The following is a 24,771-nucleotide window of genomic DNA, read 5'->3' as shown; positions in this document are numbered from 1 at the left end:
AGGGCTTTTCTAGTTACTTGGCATATCAAGTTGCATCTTGAAACTGGTTTCCTTGGCTTTGTTTGATGGCTGTTTTATGTCATCATGTAGGTGGTCTGGAATAAAACACAATGGGGCATGCTGTTGTAGAGAATAATCAATGATCTAGTACATCCCGAATTGTTTTATTCCTCTTATACAAAAAGCAATTTGCCAACAACCTGCTAACACTTTAATAATATATGACACACCATGCTTTTAATTCATATATAGTTATGTTTAATGCTGTGGAATGTCTCACAGACAAGTTAGTTACATTTACATTGGATTCTTTTATCATACAGTTGCGACAGGATACAACTTAGCAGTTGAAGGTTAAGGGTCTTGTTCAAGAGCCCAAGAGTGGCAGCTTGGTGGTGCTGGGATTTGAACTTAAGACCTTCCAATCAGTAGACCAATGCCTTAAACATTAAAGCCACAACTTCCCTGTTACTGTTAAACCATCGTTCCCTTAACAGAAAAGTGCAAGATCGAAATACGCAAAGTCTTAAAAAAATTAATGATCGTTATAACGCACTAACACTGGAGACTCCTTCCATAAACGTTAAATAAACATTTCCTTACACACAGATTCTGTTAATAAGCTTTGTTTATCAAGAGCTATACGTTTTCCTATGTAACAACATGCTAATAAATAATCTGTTCAGTAGTCTTGGATTATGTCGAGTGTCCGCTCTATTAGATCTAGTTCATTAACATAAAGATATCGTCTGAATAACAGCCAAGACTACTCTCAGAGCTGCTGTTACAGAAAACCAATCAGGATCGAGAATTCAGAAGGACTATAGTATAAGAGATCGATAACCAAGTCTTTCTTGTCAAGTGATACTCGATACTGATCCCGCCATCTTCTGAGTAACTGACTCGCTTGCTGCAAGCTTCTGTCACCAGGTTATGTGATCGTGGCATATTGTGCCTCGTATTCACATGCAAAATCCGTGTAGTGTCAGTCAAAATTGCATCAAATGTGATGGATTGGATCAATAAACGACAAACCCAATCCAATATTAAGTCAATGTTTCATGCTAGTATCAGATAAGATTGGTAACAAGATTATACCTAGTTACTTACTGTGCAAGTAAGGCCTGTAGCATCATTGCAATGTACTGAAAGTCCATTTGTAGATGGAATAATTTTTGGTGAATCAGGCAGAGGTGCCAACATCTACGGTTGAGATGTAGCATTTATGATTTTTAGCTACGTTTTATAGCTTACTGTGGCAATATAGAAAACACAATAAAAAAATTTTTTTGATCAGACCAAATGCAAATAAAGTTCCCACGGCACAAGAGCCATTTCACCGAAGGGGAAAGGACGAGAGACGCGAAAGACACTGATTTGCTTCTAGTAGTGGTTGCTTTTGTTTCTTTAGTTAATTAGGTGAACACTGGCCTCTAAATTAGTGAAACTGTGTTTTATGAACCAGTAGAAAACAAGAGGACGGGGTTGTACTTTCTGATTGGTATTAGTTATGCTTTTAACATGATGCTGTCAAGATTTGTAGATTTGGCGTATTGTTGGGCACCTCTAATAAGAGAAACATTTGGGGAAATTATACGGAGATTGCCAAATGTATGAACATTGGTGGTACATATGATGGTTGATTTAAAACTATCTGAAATGGTAGCTCATTGGTCATGAGCTAGAGGTCTAAATATGCCAGGACTTTTGGATTGTATCTTGACTTAGTGGTAAGTTTCATAGTGCAGTGTTGACACGAAGATTGCAATTAACGTAATACGTGTTTTAGTTGCTATTATGTAAATAGGTCATGTGGTCAATTATTCTTTGTATTACTTATTCCAGATTTTCCAAATCTAGATGCCGGGTTGGGCTAAAACGGACAATTCAACAATGTTGCCCTCTTGGTTTGGGCAATTTTCCAAATGAACTCCGTTCAGTGGAATCATCCAAAGATTTGTTTGCTAAAAATCCCAACACACTGTGCAGAATTTTGATTCAAGAATCAAAGATCTCTCAAACTCAAACTCCGCAATATTCAAAGGGGCTTGGAATTTTTCAAAATTACCCCGGATTTTCCACAGACTTAGGTCAAGATGCATCATGTGACGTCAACCTCTCTTCGATTCGTGTGCGTTGAACATGAGTATGGCTAAAATGTCTCATTTACCAGCAAACATCACTGTGAAAAACCGTGCAAAACAATTTCTTGCAATTGCACCAATTCGGGTAGTTTTCCCCCCAAAATGCATAAAACCCGCCGCAAATTTCGATAAAAGCGCAGTAAAATCAAGCGTTTTTGGCCGCAACAATCACCAAAAACGCCGCAAAATCCTGTACGGACTATCTGGTAGGCTGCGTTTTATCGTGATGCATCTAAGCTAGCTTGAGGTGTCTGTCACATTAGCTTCAGATTAGATTGTTACTTGATCAATTTATTATGAATAAGTAGTAAAGGTGTTTTTACATCAATCTTGTACTTTGCGATTGTATATGCTGTTGTTATTGCTGATTCCTCTTATATAAATGTAAGAAAATATTATTAGGATCTCTACTCACGTCATGAGTAGTAGTATTATTATTATTACAGTGTTGTTATACAATTGTGTAGTACGTTTTTAAAAGTATCGTCATCAGTAAAATGCTTGCTCAAGACAGGCAGGTCTTGGTTTGTAATAATTTATGTCCAAAACTTACATTAATAACATGTATCCTACTGCTTTGCCCACGTTTAATACAGCTATACAGAAATGTTTGACATCTGTAACAAAGCAAAATGTATGATGAAACACTGTTGAAACCCTTTTGAACACAAACTGACTCATAGCCAGTTTTATCTGTTCATAGCCGCATAACTCCATAGACTTGCGCTGGCTTACGAGCGAACCTTACCCTTGCTAATGTAGTACTGACGTTCCAAAGTAATTAGTCAAATCCTGACATGGCATGCATGTAAATAAGTTCCATTTCTGTGCGAATTTGAAAATTTTCACTTCAAATGAAACCGGCTTTACACACAGGGTTAGGGTGCGCTTAATTGCTTCCTAAATGATGCAATTCTGGACATGGTACATAAGTAATAGAAGTGTAATGCAATGCCATTAGCTGAATCTCGATCTGTTTAGCGCTCTGAATACAGCGTTGCCTAAACAGGAACGGTTTTAAAAAAGTGAACTCTACTACTATGTCCCAAGAAAACACTGGTTAAGGTTAGAAATGTCACTATGGTGCATGAGTTCTGGCTCTGACAGTTCCTCCACCTCAGCTACATCACTCGAGCTCCTAATCTGTATGAATTCGAGTTTCTTATTTTGTGTCTCTCTAGTGGCCTCACTTCATACAGCGTACACAGACTAAATAGCGGACACTGCGCCACTCTCAAACTCAATATTTATAACCTAATCTACTTACACCGTCATCACTTCATTCCACTGATCTATTTCTATGCTACCGCTGGCTGGGAAATAATTGCCGACTCATTCGGTAAGTTCTGTTCCGTTGACTAAATTTCTTGTTATTAATGTCTTTTTATTACATCATTTAGCCATAAAATTCTATCAGTTTGCTGCCTGTACAAGAGCTCTTCTTTGTTTTGATGATGATTCGATGGCGCTGAAGCATCGTGGACAGCCGGTATCTGATTACAAACTGAATTGATTAGACTTACGTTTGTTTTACTATGACACGTAGCTATCTAACGACTCGATCAAATCGTTAAAAAGGCTAGCAAAAAAAGTTTGACTTAGCTAGCAAGGTTTTCGACATCTTTAGGCTCCATACCAGACATGATCTTAACGGTTATAAAGTAACACAATTAAAACATTTCCATATCGGTATGGAGAAAATGTGTTAATAAAGAAATGTGAAACTATATTAGCGGCAGGAAAAACTAAATTTTTCGTCAAAATGAACAATAGGCCTGCCACAGCTATGCACAGTGCTTGGGTTATACTGCTTCGGGACTTCAGCCAGAGATGTCAGCACAAAACTATTTAGACACTTAAATATCGAAGCTAATAGTCAGCCAGTATAGCTTAACTAAGACTCTGACCTTCTTTTTGTGGTGAGGATGTGGGCTGCTATTTTCAGAATTTGTTGAGACTCGAGTATAGTTGAAGTTTCTCATGAGTGTTAGCAAATGTCTTATTTTGGCTGGAATTCTCAAATGCTAATATGCAGCTTTAGAAATGCTACGATTAAGGAATCAAATAGTGAACCTGTGACTTGGATTACACCAAGGTCCTTGACTGTAGCCTTTGCTTTCACAGGGTAGCCATCAACTTCTAGGTAATCAGCAACCGTATTGCGGGTACACTTGGTACCTAGCAAAGTAGTTCTGTTTAATCAGAATTATATAATTAGGATGAAGGAAGTTTCTGTTCATCTAACTTTTTGTGTTCACAATCTTCCATACCCAATCCAATATCCAGTTATTTGTTTATTAGCTCAGCTACATGCAGGACAGCAGCTGTGCTGCTGAATGTAGCTGAGCTAACAAAGAAATACATGACAAAGATCAAAGTTTATTGGCATTTATTTGTAAAACTGCATAGTTATACCAAAATTCTAGAACAAATGGCTACATTTAACCTGGTCTAATATGGAGATTTACTTCTATATTGAGATGATCAGCTCCAGGTATGGGGGCCCATTGCCCTGGCTTACTAGGCTAAAAATGATTGCAGTTATAAATCAAATTTATTACCATTCCCTGTCTAATAAGTTCTCTTATTATGTGTGACGTGAGAAGTCAACAAATGGCAGCAGGAAAATTTCAGTCACCCGTGTATTTAAAATAAACAGGATTGTAATGTGATGCACATCTTTACTGTAACGTATGTTAAACTATACAAACTCATCGATTTTTTTTTTTTGCGGATCTTTTTGGCGAACACTTGGGCCTATACAAAATTAAGTCATTTTACTTTATTCATGATAGAACACAGTACTTTTATGTATGTCATGTTTTGACTATTGTCAAATGAGAATCGCATTTTTACAATGGAAACTTGGTTTGAGCCCAGCACTGGTGTTTCTGCACTCCTCCATGTTTAAGCACAGACATTAATCTTTATTTGGTATGCTGGGCCTCTTTTCATTTTAGCCCTAAAATAGATGTTCACAAAACATTTCTCACTAGGCATAAAGTCTGAGATCAAATTCAGCATGCGTTCTGTTACCACCACCACTGGATCCACACACCATTCCATGAAAATGGCTGCAGTGTTGTGGTTTTTTTTTTTCTCCTGCTCTTCCTTCTTCATGAAGACCAGCAGAGCTCCAACTGAGCATGCCCAGAGAGCGCCATGTCAATGCTTTCTACAGAGAGTTGGTCATGTGACCTGAGAAGGGACGGTGCTTGTGCGGGAAGCTAGACTTTAGTCAGTGGAGCTTTACTCTCGCCCTCTTCCTCCTCTTCCCCCATCAATGGAGACCCACAGGCTATGCCAGGTACTGCCATGTTGCTGGAGGGCTCAACATAAAATAGCAGGATTATTAGCTTCTCTATTTTGCTGCCTCTCTTTTGGGAAAGCCATTGCCAGATGTACGGCTGATCATTTATTTGCTTCCCGAAAAAAAAAAAAAGAAAATAGGCCAAGGTCTATCTTGGGTTGCTTTTTCTCTCTGTCTTTTTTTTTTTTTTTTAATGCAACTTCTCATGTTTCATTGTTATTCTGGATTTCTATTTGATTACAGATTCATCAGTTGATGTGTGCATGGGTACAGAAGCTGAACAGAAGGCCTTCCTGACAGTTGTTGGAAAGAGGCTCTTTGCAGGCTCTACCAGATATACTTGTGTACTTCCTGTGACCCTGCTAGAATGGAACAAGTTTTCACAGTGGTTTCTTGCATTGGGCAGAGGTGTAGTTTGAGTGTCAGTTGTGAGATCTGTAGATCAAACACTCTGTGATGTTTACCAGGCATGGCTGCATATTTTCTGAGGCAGAAAAAGGAGGCATTTCTTTGGCACTTGTTTTCCCTCTGCAGGCTTCTATCGAAGGTGTGGATTGAAAGGAGGCTGGTTCTCAATGCGGTTGCCGTTCCTTAAAACAGTTTGTTCAAATGATGTCTCTTAAGCTTGGACAGATGGGAAGACCACTGACGCTAAACGTTCGTTGTTGTCCCCCCCCCACCAGTGATGAATGGTTGGAAAAGTTGCTGATTATAATATGGTAGATTATTATCCCTGCAGCCTCCTGGATTGAAGATTCAGTTAAGTTGAAGCTCAGAGTTGAAGGTTATGCTGATAAGGGTTTTGGCTCAGTCTTGCACACATGAACAGGTCTGTTTTCATTTTTGTCAGTTGTGTCAGGGTGTCGTACGTTGTACATGGCTACTTTGCTGTGGTTCCTTTATTGGAAAAGGCTTATTGAGGTGTAGAAGAGCGCTGTTTCTGCTCTGCATGTTAGATCTCTCTCAGTTGCTCTCCCCTGCTGGATCCCTTTGTGGCTCTGTGTCTGTCTCTAGCCGTACAGCCAGTCAAGCAGAAGGATTTGTGCATGGAATGGTAGGCATGAAACTGAAGATTCGGCTTTTTTCTTTAGAGAAATGTGACGTGGGGAGCGCTTTCACTACGGTTTACACGTAATGAGACACCTCATGAAGACTAGTGGCTCTGATTCAAAGTAGCGCTTTGCCTGGCAATCTGACGTGAATTCAAAATGGCTGGGGGTGTGGGGGGGCTAGGAACGGGACTCTTGAGCATGCTCCACTGGTAAGCTTAGTCATCTAGTGAAGTGTTGGAGTAAAAAACAAAGCAGTGTGTAGACTACTAGTGATGTAGAATGGTTTTTAATAGCCATTTGAATTAGGTAATTTTTTCTGGATTTTGAAATGGTTTTGGGAAAAAAATTGTGTGTGTGTGTATATGTATGTATGTGTGTGTGTGTGTATATATATATATATATATATATATATATATATATATATATATATAAGCAGGATTAGAAGAACATACCACACCAATTTATAAACTAGAGCCACTACTCTGATCGCCTTGAGGTTAATACTGCTTTACCCTATGCTTGCAACTTCAAAGCTTCTAAAATGCATTTGAGGTTTGTCTTGTTTTATTTTTGTTGGTTTTAAAAAAAAAATATATATATATTCTTGACACACATTGAGTTTAATACCATACAGGTCGAGAGTTACATTAGTTAATTCTGGTGTAGGGATACAGAATGATTACTATTGGCTATGTAGACGCCAAAGGCTTGGATTAGTCAGGTTACTCAATCTATCAGCAGCTCTCATTATTCACTGTTGTAAGTGTTAAAATCATTCTCTGATTTGGCCTTGAGCACAAGTCTCTCGTGACAGCCCTGCCCTCCTCGGGCTCAGCAGAGATAAAGACCTCTGGGTAGACCAGATCAGATTAAGGATAGCTCACATCCTTGGTTCTGCTTGCTGTTGTTGGACTTCATGTGGTTCCTTTTGCCTCCTCATACATCTGCTCTATATTTTTTTTTTTCCCTTGCCAGCAAAACAAAATGGCAGCTTGCTTTCATTGGTGACCTCCTTTAAGAGGAATTAAATAAACATTGAAATTCGAACTGACTGAGCATGCTCGGTTGGAGCTTTAGCAAGGCTGGCCAACAGAGGGAGCTGCTAGGTCACATGACCAGCAAGCTGCGTGAATGTCTGCATACAGGAGGAGGTGGGGAAAGAAAAAAAAAGAAGAACAATCTGTTCGAAGCTCTCGCTCAGCCTTAATGGAGGCCCTCGGTAGAAAGCAGGTATGATGCTGCTGGAAGACGACCCTTAGCAAAGGAACAAGACCTCAAGCCTCCATCCTTGCTGGCTCTGCATATTTGTTGGTTTCAGGCTGTGCTTTTTTCCACCATCTGCCTTTTATCCCTCCATTCATGTTCAGACCATTGACAGTGCTAGCTAGAGGGGGAGATCTCTTGTGACAGCCTGGAGATTGAGTCATGCACTGGCCTGGTACATGGACTGAAGTAGAGACCACTAGGTCTCTCACCAGTGGCTCTCAGAGCTTGAAGCTAAATGTAGTTGCCTTTAATTTTGGTACAGAGTTGTACGTGGCTTAAACGTTGGCGACTTGGGAACTTGCAAAGGGAAAACCCAGTGGATTACCAGAGTCTGGTTTAATGAGTGCTTATGTGGTTTTGTATTATGTTCTGTGTTAAACAGGAGGCAAAAAAAAAAAGACGACTGGTCTCATGACTGAGGTCTAGGAAGAAGACAATCTCTTCGTTTAAAATGCATGCTGTATTTCATTCATTGCTCGAGAGCGTTCTCCTTTGTGAGTTCCTGCGTTCCCCTTTCTCCTGTGACTCATGATTACCACAAGAATGTTGGATAAGAGGAGAGAAATGGTTGCAGATATGCCATGCTGTTTGCAGGAAGATAATTGATTCATGCAGGTTTGGGCCTGTTGAGCTAGCCAGGCCAAAATAAAAGAATGGCATGCTGAACACAAAAAAATTAAATGTTTTTTTTTTTTTTGTTTTTTTTTTTTTGACAGTGGTTTGTTGGAGTTGATTGATTTGTTTTGTTTTGAAAACTGCTTGCAAAAGAAAGAGCAAGGACGGGCTTTGTCCTTCTGAGGAACAAGAAACGGAACTTATAACTATCCTGATTAGTCTGCTCAGTGTTTTGGCCTTTGTTGGAGGAACCATCGAGATGAGTAAAGAATGCAGAGCCCCAGGTGTCATGGACAGTGGTGACGGTTATTTTGCATCAGTATTGAGACATGTTTTTGTTGCAAATGCAGCCTCCTTTTTACAGAGTCGTATTGTTGATGTTGATGTACGTTTCTGCGTTTCTTTTCCTCGCCTTCTTTTTGTCCTCATTCTTAATCATTGTGGTGATATACAACAGGATGGCTCTTTGAAATCACCAAATGTGATTCTTTTTTTCTTTTCTTTTTTTTTGTGAGTCTGCTGAAGGTTGTTGGATAATTTTAGGATTTATTTTCTAGAAATATTTTTCATTCTTCTTTAGATGCCAAGTGTTTGTGGCCACTTCTGCACTAGCATGTGCGTTTCAGGAAGCCGATTTTTGGAGTTTTGATTTGACCCTCTTCATTAACATCCATGTCATAAATAAGAAACGGACCTATTCCAGAATCTCAACTGGAACAATAAGACAAATTTGCTGTTTTTATTTATTCAAGGGAATTTGTGAAAAATATCGTTAAATGAAGAATGAAAAATGACTTGTGTCGCCCGAGCATTTGAAACTTGAGCTGTTTTGTTTTATGCCATTTATTTTTGGAGCACCAGCATGGCAACTTCACTCGTCCATCAGGTGAGGAGGAACAGTAATACCAAACAGGCATCTCAAGTATTCCAACATGTGGAATAGTTTCTAGCCTGTACAATTAGGCTAATTTGTATAGCTAAAAATTTTATGCCTCTTTTATTTGGTTTTTATTATTTTTTTGTTTTTTCCAAAAACACCATTGACTCTATGGGGGAGTCAATCAGAACTGATGAATGATCCTCCATTTGCAGAATTACTACCCACATTTTCCTTCTGCCATAGAAAAAAATTCACTGTGTCCTGTTGTATCAGTAAACAATCTGGTTACAAAATGGCGGTTGGGAGCAGAGGCCCTTCCCTCTTTCTCCAGTCCTCTATTGGAAGTGATCTCTGTTTGGCCTGTAGGGGGAGGGCTTGGGAAGAAGAACAGCACTACAAGGCAATGTTTTTCAGATATTGCTATAACAAAGCCAAGCCTTTTTCCTCTCTTACTTCTGCTATATGAAATATATAATGCTGAGATTGCCAAAATGAAACTATAGTAGTCAAACTGAGATGAGAGCAGTTGTGGACCTACATTGTTGTCACAATATAAACAATAGGAATGTTCTGATAAGGAAATTGGTGTGGAGCTAAGGTCAGGTTTGAGCCTGTCATACCAGAAATGCCTTTGGAAAAAGTTTCAGTACAAAACAAAGCAAACATCTGGGTTAGCGTACGTCCTGGGACTAAAGTATGGAGGTGCTGCCACTTACTGGATGTCAGATTTTCATGTTCGGTTTCTCTTCAGTAGCTACTGTATATTTTTGAACAAGTGACTAGTTTACAAGCATCAGGCTCGTTTCACCCAAACAGAATTCAGGTTATGGCTGGTTCAGTGCTTTGTATGGTCTGAAGGACCGTGTTTGGCTAGTTCTCTGTTTGAAAATGTCATTAGCTGCATCTTCAAGATGCAGGAGCCTGAGTGTGCAAGTTGTTGTTTGCCAGGTCACTAGTTTAGAAAAAGTTTTAGTGTCACTCAGTTTTAGTACTGTGAAATTGAGTCAGTTTATTGTACTATTTGGATAGACGATTTCTGACACATGCCAGTTAAGTAATGTCTGGAATGATTATGATTATCGACTCACACAGGACCAGCGATTTCTAAACACTTTATAAATCCCATGCGTACCACATACACGTTCATTTAATACCTTTATTGCAAGTGCTTGTTGGAAGCCTTACAGCCATGCAAACTGTTGTTGATCTTACCCCAAACCACCAGACGTGTCATTTCTCTGACAAGTGATCTATGTTTTATTGTTCTGCATTTGAAATTCAGACAGTTCTTGGTTTTGGTTAAGTTGTTAGGCCAGAGACAGTAGAAAAGAGCGCTTTCTGGACTGTCAGTACTGAAGAAAAGTGCCAATCCTCTTTTCCCACAGGATATACTGGAATCTTTACCCAAATGTCAGGTCAGACAGGATATATTGGCATTACCCAGGGTTATTTCTACTGGTCATTTTATTGAAGGTAATATACTGTGTCATTCCCCCCCAAAAAATGTGTGTACAAACAGTCTATAAAAATTCCTGACATGACCAATTCGGAAGGGACTAAAATCCCAGAGATACTCTGGTGATCATGACCTTACACCACCTCCCCATGTTAAAGTAATCCAATTTTAATCGAATTGTGATTCAACATGGATATTCACTCTTTTGTCTTTGAATAGGAATAATGCTGTTTTTTTTGTTTTGTTTTGTTTTGTTTCATGTACAAGATGCAGTATGTAAATTGGGGGAAGGGGAACCAGCAAGGTTGCTGGATAAATTCAGATGTTTTACAAATCAGTAGTATTTCAAGGATTGATTTTCAGCACTTTATATATATATATATATATATATATATATATATATATATATATATATATATATATATATATATATATATATATATATATATATATATATATTCTGATGTGAGCTAATTAATCGGGCCTTTGGTGAAAGCAACATCTTGGCTCAAAGAGAAACCGAGATAGAAAGCCTAAATCCGAAAAAAGAGATTGGCAACACTTGGGACTTTGTGTAAAAACAATGGTGTATCCATATTCACAACTCTCGATTAAATAGGAAGGACATCAAGACCACACTGGAAGCTAGATTTGACTGAAAGAGAGATTCCTTTGGGAGTAAGTGATGGACGCTTTGCACAGAAATGCCCAATGGTTCACTATGACAGCCTCTCATATTGTCATTTTTGGTTTTGATGGATCAGAACCTCTCAGGGTTGGTTAGGTGTGGGGGGGACTCTTATTATGAAGTGGCTCCCCTTGTGGTGAGCGAGGGAAACAGAAAGAAGGACCGACCTTTGTTGAGAGAGCAGCTCCAACAAACGGCAGCCATTTTCTGTGTCCTGTGGAAGGCAGCCAGCGTGGCTGCCAATCAGATGAGGAGGTTCTGGGGAGCAGAGGCATGGCTGGGGGAGGGGCAGCCAGGGGAAGAGCCTGGATTTTGCTGTAATTACTACACCTTCTGACCTCCTTCCTTTGAGCATGGCTGCTGAAAATCACTACAGTAGATGTTGAAGGCTGGCAAGTGAGTGAGTGAGAGTGTGCAATGAGTGCTTGTATAAGTCTAGTTGCTTTGCAGTTGCCTCAGTAGATGGTGCTACTCGCCTGCTTCTATCCTTCTCAAAAGACACCAAGTTTAGCACTTGCTTAGTGTTTCTCAGGTTTTCTTTAGATTTTTTCTCTGCTCATTATCGATCTTGTTAATGTTGACCTGTTTGTCTCTGTTGCAGAATCCATGCATTCCTTCTTTGCTCAATGGTCCTGGATTGATCAGTGAACTCCGAGAATATAGATCTGATTGCATCATTTTGACTGCCATCCTACAGGGAGCAAGCCCGGCTCTGTGTTGAGCAGACCGGCTATGGCAAAATCTTTTCTGAGCCATGACACACCAGACTGCTTTGCCTCTTGTGCATTAATTGTCCTTCCTTTTTAAAGTTGTTTGGGCAAGGCAAGTTCAGCGTCACTGCATCCCAACAGGACATTGTTTGTGTTAATTAGATCTTTGTTCACTGGTATTTACACCATTTGCCTGTATGTCTTTGTTGAGAGACCTTCACAGTGGGGTATAAAAAGGTTCACTGCTGTTTGTTTGTTGTTTTTTTTTAATATAGAAGATTTTTGATTTGAGTCAGAGCACATTGACCGGGAAGATCAGACTTTCTGGTCAAACGCCTTGTACGTTGCATGTAAAAAAAAGAAGGAGGTATTTGTTGTAGTAGTGCTGGTTTTATCATTTGTGCATTCAGGACTTTGGGCAAGAACCATACCAGCTCTGGAGATGAAGCACTTTCTCAGTGCAGGGTTGGCTGAGCAGCTGGGACTCTCTACAGTAACTGGGCCAGAGGCCAAATGCAATTATTCAATACAACAGGGGCAACTAAAATTGAAGGAGAGAGTGTGAGGAAGGTAGGATGAACGTGAGGGAAAGTTGAGAGATGTTAATGGTGGGTCTGAGGAGACCTGATTTTATCAAGTCTTCACTTTCTGTTTGTTCATGTTTCAGTAGGAAACAAAAAGGAAACACGGCTAATCATGCATCCACATAATCTCTTTCCTGGGGGGTGTTTTTTCCCCTCCCCCTTTACGTGGAATTGGGACTGAGGTTCTTGATTAGTTCTCATGGGGTGTACAAATCTCTCATGATCGTTTGCACTCGCCATATTTCTTAACAACCCAGCTGTAAAAGGATTCACTATTCCAATGGAGTCTTTGCCAGCCAATCAAAGCCCCTGTTGTGATGTTGTGTTGTTGAGACGCATTCCCAAAAGATGAGCTAGTGACTCCATTTTTTCCCCTTCTTAATCTCATGCAGTCTGATCAAATAAGATGTTTTTTGAAATGTATATGACAAGCGAATCAGAGAGCTGGTCGTGGTACATACTATTTGATGGGGAGAAGACGATTTGATTTTGAGGAAATCTTTCTTCGAAACTGCAGCATTTGCACATATTGTTCTGTGTGGCATAACAGCTACATTTGATACCATGTAGGCTATTAGGACCTACAAAGCATTGCAGATACAATAGGCTCGTTTTTAAAATTTATTTGAGTGTATTTAGTAAGTCTTGTGCCATTTTAATCCTAATTATGTTGTTTTTTCAGCCTGCTGGTTTGGTCAAAGGGATCACAGGGAAGAGAGAACCAATGAAGACTGAGAGTATGAAAGACTCGCACAACGAAGCAGAAGAAGGTCATTTCAATTTTGATTTCATTGTCCGTCTCTATAACGCCGTGATTATTATTTGATCCGTATTTTTTGCGTTCTATCCATGTACAACTTACCGTTTTGCCGTTTTAGGCCTTGAGGAGCCCTCGATTAGGCGACTAGAACCTTTGAAAGCAGCAGAAGAGCTGAATGGGACCTTTAAGAGCACAGAACCCGACAAAGCTCAGCAGGACCTCGATGTCCAAAGGGCATCCGCCCAATCACATGCCGTGGAGAATGGACTCTCGGAAACCGATCCTCCTCACGGCTCCACAGTGGGCAGTAACGGATATATTCTCAGTAAAGCCCAGGATGACTCGCCGGCTACCCAACACAGGACTAACTGGTCCCCTAAGGGAACTTCACCCGTAGGGTACGCAGCTAAAACACTCCCTCTTTCATCTACATCTCAAACCCAGGGCCAGGGAGCTTTAAGGACTAACACAAGCACAGGGCCCAGTCTGGCAGAGGGGCGCTTGGAAAACGAGACTAAAAACGGCACTGCTACGAACACGCCTCCACGTGTGACGGTACACCGAGCACGCAAGACCATGTCCAGGCCAGCCTCGAATCACGCACTAAAGGTAATGTGTGGTTCAACTCACAATTTGAAACTTGAGGTGGATAAAGATTCAGAGAGCAAATATTGATACAAGCCATTCTTGGTGGAGTCAGTACTATTATGAACCCAAGATCAGTAGAACTGATGTGCAACGCATAGAGATTTCAGTGGCAGGCAACGAATCAACAACATGACAGGTGACATTTGTATTTTCTCAATTCTATGCAAATTCGATATGTCACGATTATATCGACCAATCCAAATTCGTTCCTCGGACCGGTCCTACAGCACGCGTGGTCCAGTGTTTCTTCAGTTCCCTACTCACAACTTTAGTTCCTAGGTGTAATTAGTTCCCACTTACTGTTTGACATACACCAATGGAAGAAACACCTAACACCTCATCTTGTCTTGGTGTATCTGGAGAGTACACATAGCTAGTCCATTTAGCTTGTACTGCTTCATCTGCCAATGAAGCACTGATAAGCGCATTATTTAATTACTGTTTTACCTAGTTAGCTTTGGATGTTTATAAATAGGTACTACTGTGTCTCTCGTCAATGCACACCCACAAGCAACAACAGTAGCAGTCACAAAACGCCCAAACTACAAGCCACACGAGAGATCTACTAGTGTAAACACAGGGTTATTTCACAGTCATCTGATTTTATTGTGATGTAAATCCAGAGTTAAAGTGATGCATTTGATCTCTGTAGGTTTTAAACAGGGAAATAAAAGAGCCAAGCGTGGTGAAAGGTGAGAGTGTGGACAGATCAGAAGCTCAACCGCCTGTGCAAGCTCCTCCCACTCAGAACCAGCTACCTCAGAAGCAAACCGATGCCACACCAGCACCAATCGCCACACCAGCCAAGACACACACAGGTTACATACTAATTTGCCATATTCTTATCAGTTTTCAATATGGCAGGCACGCTTGACTCTTGTTCTATGAGCTCTGGAAATATTGGCACCCTTCGTGAAAATTGACCGAAACAAATAACATGCAGCAAACGATATTTTGACCGTAATCTTTTGGGGGACAACGTACAGTTTTAATTTTAGCACAAATACAGAAAGCTTTCAGAAATAGTTGTTTTAGTATCGCCACCACCAACACCATTAATATTTAGTGAAGGCTCGGATAGAATAACAGCACTGAGTCGCTTCCTGAAATAGATCTTGGACCACTCCTCCAGACAGACTATTTCCATTTCTGTAGTAATTGTAGGTTTGTGTATGTGGACTTGTCTTTTACAGTTAAAACTCATGTAAAGTACGGTGGATATAAAACATCTACACACCACTGATATAACAACCAACAAAATTCAGGTGAAAAAACGAACGGACATGTTTTACAGGGAATAAGAGAACGCTTGCAGTTATCTAGTTGCGTAAGTGTACACACCCGTTTATATTCCAGCATGGGTTTGTGCTCAGAATTAACTAAGTACATGTTCAAATGTTACTTTCGTACACCTGTAATCAATGAAATGATTCTGGCTCCCGAGGGGCGCGACAGGAAAACGTCCACCGTATCGTCTGGAGATTGAGTTTGAATCCGACAATTCCACAGTCGTCCATGACCGGGAGTCCAAGAGAGCAAAATTGGCCATGCTCCCAAGGTAGGGGGATGGCATATTCTCTCTGTCCCCTACTAGCCAAACGCAACATCTGTGAGTGCATGCAGCATTCCTCCCAATGTGTTAAATTGCCTTGTGAAGCTGCGTGAGCAGCAGTTCAAAAAGATGCAGAGGTTTGACTTCACTTGTATCAGGAAGAAGCACTGGTTAGCCCCACATTCCCCTGTTGGTAGATTTCACGTGATATGGTGGTGGTTGGGAATTGACCAGATCTGAGTGATTCTAATTAACCCCAAATAAAGTTCAGCTTTTACTGTAGGATTCACCCATTCACACACTCGCTCACACACCAATGGTAGCAGAGCTTGTCATCGGGAGCAACTTGGGGTTCAGTGTCTTGCCGAAGGGCACTTCGGCATGTGGAGTCACGTGGGCCAGGAATCGAACCGCCAACCCTACGATTAGTGGACAACCCGCTCTACCATCTGAGCCACAGCCGCCCCGGGCTTGGGTCCTTCCTGGTCCAAGAAGCCCTTATAAAGCATGTATGTACGGGATCTCGTTGTCGAAAGGTATTGATCAGGAGAGGGGTACAAGCGAGTTTTGAAAACATTAGCTATACCATTGGACACCATGAAGGCCATCATCAACATGTGGAGAAAATGAGCATCCCCGTTGACATTACCAAGAACAGGATGTCCCCCCAAAATTGCCAAATGGACAAGAGGAAAATTCATCAGGGAGGGTGCCAAGAGACCGTGGGTAACATTAAAGACGCTGGTGCAGGAATGTCTCGCGAGTACTGGTCACCCTGCATGTGACAACAGTCTTTCGTATTCTTCATGTCTGGGCTATGGGGTAGCGCGTGTTCTCATGAGAAAAAACATCCAACCTGCCGACGTTTTGACAAAACATGACAAATGTGTTACTGTTTGATGAGCCCAAGGCAGAAGACTTTGGGCATAACTCTAAAAAATCTCTTTGGCCCAAAAACAAGACCTTGCCCAAATAACACCATACCCACGGTGAAGCATGGTGGTGGCAGCATCCTGCTATGGGGCTCAAGATAGTGGGAATCATGGATGGCTCCAAATACCAATCTATTTGGTCATAAAACCTACAGGCCTCTGTTAGACAGTTGAAAATGAAGAAAATGTTCACCTTCCAGCATAATGAAGACTCAAGACACAAATCCAAGTCAACAGAAGTATGGCCTAGTCTGATCACAGATCTAAATCCTATCAAAATCCTGTGGAATGACTTGAAGAAAACTTTGCAAAGGGGATCCCCGTGCAATTTGATAGATATCCAATGTACATACTGAAAATGGCGTGTTCACTGCTGTCCTCACTGGGAAGGTGTATGCTAATGCATTCTCTTCTTTAGACTTTTGAAACTTTTTATGACTCTGATTGGGCCTAATGGAATTGGGGTTTTTTCTGTCCATTACCAGATGGTGGATGTCGACAGCCATCTGTCTTTTTTATGTTGTTTTTTTTTTATTTTAAAGCTTTTTGGTTTTCTTTATTGTGATAAATGATTAAGGGAGTTTACATGTGAGCAACCTTGGATAAAGTCTGAAATATTAAAAGGAACAATTATTAAACCGAAATAAGATTATCAAGGATCTGTTTTAACAGTTATTTCAAATATTACATTGTCTCTGAGGGGGAAAAAAGCTTTTAGTAAATTGTTTTGAAGGGTGCCAGTACTAACAGAGCTGACTGTATAGTACTCTGGTGGAAAAAATAAATAAATAAATAACCGTACATGACACACACCATATCTTCAAACTGGTTTATTTGCCTTTGGTGATGTGTTAGTATTTGACTGCAGACTTCTGCTTACTCAATAGCATCTGTGTTGAGGAAGAAGAAGAGAAAGATGGGAACATACAGCCTTGTTCCCAAGAAGAAGACCAAAGTGCTAAAGCAGCGCACGGTTCTGGAGATGTTCCAGCGTGCGCCCCAGTCTCCGGCCACTCCTGAGGTCAGCATTCCAGACACACCATCTCTACATAGTACCTTGATGCATCTTGAAGCTTTGGTTATTTTTGTCTTGTCCCCTGCTTGTCCTTTGTGTTGTAGTCCGAGTTATTTTGTTGATGGATGTAGCCATTAGGTGCTTCTGAGCTCCCATGGACTTTTGGGCAAGTTTAACAAGTCTCTTTGCAATCTGTTGCTCTGCAGCAGCCAAAAGAGATTGTGCAGGTGAACGGGGATCGAGCAGAGAACGAGTCTGACGAATCAGAGTCGGACGATGATTCCGAAGATGAAGAAGAGATGACCGGAAAAGAAATGGCCGAAGCATCTCAGGAGGACAGCAGACTGGCTTCAATCCCACAGGTGTGGACTTATTTTCCTCACCAGCCTGCAGAAATGTAGAATATGTGAGAGGGAAAATGTGGATGTCGGCTAAGCCAAGTCTTCTTCTTATAACCTAAACAGTATTGCTGGCTGTACTAATAGTTAGCAGTAAGGTTTATAAAGATCACACAACTGCTTAAGTAGAAGGAATAGAAGAAGACAGATCTGGCCTTCCTCACCACCAAATTGACCGAAGGATTTTCTACTAGTAATATACATAGTGAAAACATCATTATTTTTTTTACCAAAGGGACATGCTTTTATTTTAGTCTAATTTCTAACCTTGCCTTGGCTGTCCGCCTGCAAAGGTTACGATGTGTATGGAGCCAGTTTAACAAACACTAGTAAAGCCAGTCTGCATAAGGTTGTTTAAACCCTCGCTGTACTTTTAAGTGATTATTTTTTCTTTTCTTTTTTTTCTTCACACAACGAATGTCAGCATTTGATAAAGTTGTTGGATAGCTAGGCGTCATCGTTTTTGCCAAAGGAATTCAATTTACTGAATTAATCAGTGGTTATTTCCCCACTGATGTTAGCATGGACAATGATCAGTGGAGTGAAGAGGTTATAAATATTAAATGGGTTATAAACGTCGAGGTAGGCGGGGTGTATTTCCATGGAATTGAAATTAAATCTCTAAATGCCCTTTTCTCAATCGTCACGTTTGCCGGATTTTTAAACGCTAGAACTTGACTCGTGAGTGAGATGTATGCAAAAGAGTAACAGTTTTGCGTTCTGGCACGAGGAGAAACGTTTCAGTTCAGGAAAGCCGGATTATTATTTTCAGAACTATATATACATATCAAATTTCAAACGTTGACCATGAAAAGGATTAGTTAAGAAAATGTATGTATGTATGTATGTTTACGTATGATTTAGCTTGGAGAGGAGCACGAGTCTGAGGAGACTGCAGAAGAGGAAGGGGAAGAAGAGCAAGATGAGTCAGACTTGGTGAGCACACCAGGCATCCTTTCATCTAAAGATCTAAAGTTGTTCTTCCGAACCAGTCGAGCAATTTCCAAGCCCTACAGTATTTCCTGTCAGTATAGAACTCCTAAAAGAATTCATTAAACTAGTACGGCAGTGGTCTACTCCTTTTTTGTCTTTTTGTATGCTATTAATACCTAGTTCACGACTGGTCAAGTTTTTAAAGGCACAACACGGGTCTAAGTTAAAATGCAGTCTTATTAGTTAAGGAATAGGGCCGACTTTGTTTAAAATGAATTTTGTCTTCCTCAGAGTTCTGAATCCAGCTTGAAGAAGAAGGTGAAAAAGAAGGCCAAGGCAGACAGCCCTTGGCTCCGGCCTGCCAGGAAACGTAAAAAGAAGTTTAAGACAAAGTCCATGGAAATTTCAGGTAGAGTTATATCTGGAAGTACAGTGCCAATATTAGCGGAGGGCACTGTAAGTGTCAAGCCTCAAAAGTAACATAATTGTTTGAATGGAGTCTATCTGTGTACGGTTAAAATGTCACGTGATGTCAATATAAATACACCTGTTCCAGAGTTTGCTAGAGAACATCCCTAAACAAACAGCATCAGGAAAAACCAAGAACAAAGTTCAATTAGGGTTTAGTTATTTAAAATATCCCAAGCTTTCAACATCTCTCAGAGCACCATTAAATCCATTACTGAAAAACACGGAGAATATGGCACTAGCGCAAGTGTGCTAAGAGGAGGCTGTCCATGAAAAGTCAGTGAAGCCAAGTTTAACTCTCAACATGATCCCACCACCACCATGCTTTACTGTGAGGATTGTGCTCTCAAGGTGAAAAGCAATGTTGGGTTTCTACCAAATGTAGCTGTTTTTTTTTTTTTTTTTTACCAAGGGTAAATAAGTTCAGTTTTGGTCTCCTATGATACGAGAACCCTTTTCCACATACGATGCTATTGGATTTATTTGTTTTTGCTGTAGACTGAAGACATTTAGGTTTGAGATCAAAATATGAGAAGACAGTTTAGAATTTCAGCCTCTATTTCCTGGTATTTATATGTAGATGTATTAAATGGCCTAGAACATGGCACATTCTGTATCAGACCACCCAATTATTTTAGGCAAGCAAAAATATTGCAACATGTGACTGACAGGTGTTTTTTTGTTACCCAGGTGTGTCCTGTTAGATTGATTGTTTAAACAATAAATAGCGCTGAACATCTACTCTTGGTTTCAGCCTTCAGTATCACCTGTGAAGACTGCATTTGTTGTTAAAAAGGATAAGCCAACATGAAGATCAGAGAGCTATGGGAGAAAAGCAAGCCATTTTGAAGCTGACAGAAGAGAGAAAATCAGAGGTATTGCACAAACATTGGGTATAGCCAATATAACAATTGGAATGTCCTGAAAAAGAAAGAAACCACTGGTGTACTGAACAACAGACACCGAATTGGTCAACCAAGGAAAACAACAGCTGATGACAGAAACCTGTGAAGTGACGTCCGTGACGTCACCAACCTCCACAGGGCGGGGGTGAAGGTATCACAGTCCACCATTTGAAGAAGACTTTGAGAGCAGAAATCTAGAGGCCATACCACAAGATGCAAAAACCACTCATCAGCAGTAAGAATCAGAAAGCCAGATTGGAATTTGCAAAGAAATACAGAGATGTGCCACAAAAGTTCTGGAACCAAGATGAACCTCTACCAAAGTGATGGAAAGGCCAACGTGTGGGGAAAGTAAAGATCTGCCCGTGATCCAAAATATACAAGCTCATCTGTGAAACATGGTGGAGGTAGTGTCATGGCTTGGGCATGTATGGCTGTTTCTGGAACAGGGTCACTAATCTTTATTGATGATGCAACTCATGATGGTAGCAGCAGAAAGAATTCAGAAGTTTACAGGTACATTTTGCCTACAAATTTACTAAGAAATGCCTCCAAATTAATCAGGAGGAACTTCATGCAGCAAGACAATGATCCAAAACACAATGCCAACTCAACAACGGACTTCATCAGGGGGAAAAGCGGAGGAAGAAACCCCCGGAACAAGCAACATCCGAAAGGTAAAAGCCTGGAAAAGCATCACAATAGAAGAAACCAACAATGTGGTGATGTCCGTGAGTCGCAGGCTTTATGCAGTCATTGCAAGCAAGGGATATGCAACCAAATATTAAGTGTTATTTGCTTGAATTTACTTCAAGACTTAGCTGTTCCTATATTTTTACTCACCTTAAAATTGGGTGGTCTGATACAAACGGTTATATGTTTTATGTTGTGTAATACATCCAAGTGTAAATATGAGGAAATAAAAGCTGATATCCTAAACTCACATATCATGTGTATCTTTTGATCTCGAACCCAAATGTCTTTGGTGTATAGCACAAAGAAATGAATTGGCCTTGCCGTTCCAACAGTTTTTTGGAGGAGTCTCCAAAAGGCTTTCCGGCAAAGGTGTGGCACAACCATGACTCTGTCTAGAGAAAGCTGTCCGCCACAAGTCAGTGACCAGGTAAGAAGGGCAGTAGTCAAAGAGGAGGCCATGGGCAGTGGTGGCTCAACGGTTAAGACTGATCAGAAGGTCGGGGGGTTCAAGCCCCAGCACCGCCAAGCTGCCACTGTTGGGCCCTTGAGCAAGGCCCTTAACCCTCTCTGCTCCAGGGGCGCTGTATCATGGCTGACCCTGCGCTCTGACCCCAACTTCCTGACAAGCTGGGATATGCGAAAAAACAGTTTCACTGTGCAGTAAGGTATATGTGACAAATAAAGGCTTCTTCTTCTTCTTAACTCGTAACATGATGCTTGAGTTCCAGGTTGTAAGGGGTTAAATCCTTGTGCTAGATGAAGGTATTCTAAGCCAGTGATCACCAATCCTCATGCTAGGGGTACTACCCTCCAGCCAAAAAGCACCGCTCGAATGGTTTAGTTCCAAGCAGAGACTGATTATGGCTGAGACTAAACTGAACTGGGTTGGGTCTGGTATTTTCCCTGAATTGTTCTAGAATGGTCTTGAGTTCTCTCTGTCTTTGATCTTCCACTTTTAGGCATGAATGCCCAGACTCAATTAGAGATTCCAGCCCAAACTACTGCTCCTCTCACTTCTCCTGCTGACCAGGACAAAGAGTACACAGAGGTTCCATTGGAGTCGCTTAACCTGAAAGCCCAGGATGCCTTGCTAAACACAGAAAGCACTGGTGAGATTTGACACCATATACTGAACTATGCTGAGGACATTTGAATTCCAAGTGGACCGGTTTTTCCTTTGTTTTGTCCTAACCGTAAGTTGAAAATACTGATTTTTAGATATTCTTCCCATGCTGCTGATGACTCATCAGTGGAATGCTCTCAGAACAAAGAGGAAAGGATGCCCCCTGGTGGTCATAAATACCACTACCTGTGTTCAAGAGATATTTCTTTCTACCCCAAGATACCATCATTTGTTTGCCAGTCTAATACCGTGTAAATAAGGCTAGATAGAATATACCTCCCATAATCATGTTTTCATATATTTTATTTTGTCCTCCACTAAAGTTTCTATATGAAGCATTAAGGATGTCAGCTAATTGAATGTCCTGTCAAATTTAGTTAGGAGGCATGTTTGACATTTTTGTTTGTAGAACGTTTAATGTAAATACTTTTACTATTATTTAATAATGAAATGATTTGAAAGCTTTTTAAGCATTTCCACGTAAAAGAGCTAATTGTAAACTGTAGATAAACTTGCATAGCTTCTCTTAAATAAGAGATGTGTTGTGTGTCGTTTAGAAGCCTCTAGCACAGCACAGAGTTCATCGGCGGACATGGTGCAGGAGCTTCCGCTGTGTAGCTGCCGCATCGAGACACCCAAGAGCCGAGAGATCCTCACTCTGGCTGACAGGAAGTGCATGGCAACCGAGAGTGTGGATGGACAGGTGAGAACATGCAGTGCAAGCAATGTGAGTAGCTAACTTATCCTGTATGTATGAATTTCTATCCGTAATGATGTGATCTAGAGGTGTCAGAGGTGCGCATAAACAGTAAAAAAGGCTTTACATTTGGGCCGCATGATCAGAGTACACTCCATCTGTGTTCCCGTGTAGCTGAGTCGGTGTCAAAGTGCAGTGCTGAAGCACGAGATGATGAGGCCGTCGAACTCTGTGCAGCTGCTGGTGCTGTGTGAGGAGCATCGCACAGGAATGATCAAACATCAGTGCTGCCCTGGCTGTGGCTACTTCTGTAGGGCGGTGAGTGTGCCTGTAGCTTTGAGCTGTAGGTGATCGTTTATTTATTTCCCTGCTGTTGTCTGAGATCTCTCAAGAAGCTTAAATAACGTTCATGAAATCACCACGGTCTACCGTAATGTAGGGAACCTTCATGGAGTGCCAGCCAGAGGTGAACATCTCTCACCGCTTTCATAGTCACTGCGCGTCAGTACTGAAAGGTCAGAGCTTCTGCCCACACTGCGGTGAGGAGGTCAGCAAGGCCAAAGAGGTCACCATCGCCAAAGCAGACACCACCTCTACAGTGCCCCAGAGCCAGACCCCCAGCACCCCGGTGACTTCAGAGGGCAAGGCAGACACCACCACTGGAGGGTATGGGTATACATGTGCACTTTAAAACGGTGTTTAGCGTTCATTAGATGTAAATCCTTTATCAAACACCAATCGGGTGTTGGTGGTGGTGATGTAAGGTATCTGATCCTTATCAACCTGCTGACTGTTTGATTTCAGTTCGAGGTGATACCTTTACATGTGCCTAAGCAAAGTTTTTAGTAAAGTAGTTAATGCTACACATTTTCCTACCTTTTTAGGCATATGCTTCAAGTAAATGCATCATTTGAACAGAAACCTAATGACTAGGCAGTTCTAAAAACTTCAATTTATGGACCTCATTTATCAGCCTGGATACGAAGGAATTTATTAGAAGATCACTTGCCGGAACTTTTACACACACAAAAAGTGGGATTCATGAAAATCCACTTCTGAAAAATGTTCGTATTTTACAGGAGCTCCTGAATTTGTATAAATTTACATACAAGACTTGCTAGTGGCTTCAAATTGTATAATTGGCTTGAGCTAACGCGTATTTATATATATTTATATATATATATGGACTACGCTACCAAGTTTAGATCACGTATTTATTTAAATGAGACATGAATTTAATGAAAACGTGTGAAGTTTCTTGTGAAAAATGCATTACTGGTATGAAACGATCAAAAACAAATGTATAAATGAAGACTAATAAGACTAACCATTCAATTAGGACAAAAGAAATAGCACCCTATAAATGAAGAAAAACGTTAGTGTGAGCTGCACTGGCTGAGCTGCATTACTGGAAGATTTAGCACATTCCGTGCTGAGGAGGTGATCTTTCACTGGTTGGTCGTTATTTAGATATTTTCAGGTTTGTGAGCTTTGCCTTTTACGGAGGCTTGTGGGCAATACTAAATGTAAATGCGCTGTGCCCTGGAAAGAGCTTATGTAATGTAAGGGTGATTGGTATTTATGTATGGGAAAAAAAAACAGCATTTTTAGTTTGGTGTGACCTCTAAAAACATTTACTTGCATATTGATAAATGATGCCCAACGTGTGTATGATTTTTAGGCTGTCTCGCCTCTCATTACCGGGAGAAGGGAGAGCAGACAGCACTTTATCCAAACCTTCTGAAGCTGGGAATGGATCACTCACCCCGGAAGCCAGCAGGCCGGAACACGTGGGTGCAGGAGCTGTTGCCGGACCCCCTATAACACCTCCTAAGGAGACTCTGGAAACCATTTTGTTGGCACTGGATGCAGAGAAGTAAGAAAAATAGACTGACTTAAACTCTGCCTGTCACACGTTTTTTAATTTGCAATTAAGTAT

The 24,771-nt window shown here is 40.9% G+C and overlaps 1 protein-coding gene across 15 annotated transcripts in view; it reads left to right on the top strand.

Moving 5' to 3' along the window:
- ehmt1b (euchromatic histone-lysine N-methyltransferase 1b) overlaps positions 1–24,771 on the top strand; it is a 37,766-nt gene that overhangs the window by 1,924 nt on the left and 11,071 nt on the right. For 4 of the 15 annotated variants that reach the window (XM_047161758.1, XM_053687726.1, XM_047161749.2 and 1 more), the window contains exons 2-13: positions 13,388–13,475; positions 13,584–14,074; positions 14,766–14,931; positions 17,485–17,618; positions 17,819–17,974; positions 18,875–18,946; positions 19,235–19,352; positions 21,972–22,121; positions 22,693–22,862; positions 23,007–23,150; positions 23,272–23,498; positions 24,514–24,708. In XM_047161758.1, the coding sequence (XP_047017714.1) occupies positions 13,430–13,475; positions 13,584–14,074; positions 14,766–14,931; positions 17,485–17,618; positions 17,819–17,974; positions 18,875–18,946; positions 19,235–19,352; positions 21,972–22,121; positions 22,693–22,862; positions 23,007–23,150; positions 23,272–23,498; positions 24,514–24,708 (2,069 nt within the window). In that variant the 5' untranslated portion in view covers positions 13,388–13,429. Of the gene's footprint in view, positions 1–5,363; positions 5,452–5,703; positions 6,284–6,331; positions 6,509–7,617; positions 7,737–7,762; positions 9,274–11,263; positions 11,812–12,012; positions 12,234–12,260; positions 12,692–13,387; positions 13,476–13,583; positions 14,075–14,765; positions 14,932–17,484; positions 17,619–17,818; positions 17,975–18,874; positions 18,947–19,234; positions 19,353–21,971; positions 22,122–22,692; positions 22,863–23,006; positions 23,151–23,271; positions 23,499–24,513; positions 24,709–24,771 lie in introns of those variants that run through there. The other 11 variants (XM_047161750.2, XM_017492746.3, XM_047161757.2 and 8 more) reach the window with 10 other exon arrangements.

This window comes from Ictalurus punctatus, chromosome 18, assembly GCF_001660625.3.
Source record: "Ictalurus punctatus breed USDA103 chromosome 18, Coco_2.0, whole genome shotgun sequence".
Classification (NCBI taxonomy): Eukaryota; Metazoa; Chordata; class Actinopteri; order Siluriformes; family Ictaluridae; genus Ictalurus; species Ictalurus punctatus.
Note: the sequence above shows the minus strand (reverse complement) of the source record. Positions and strands in the feature narration are given on the sequence as shown.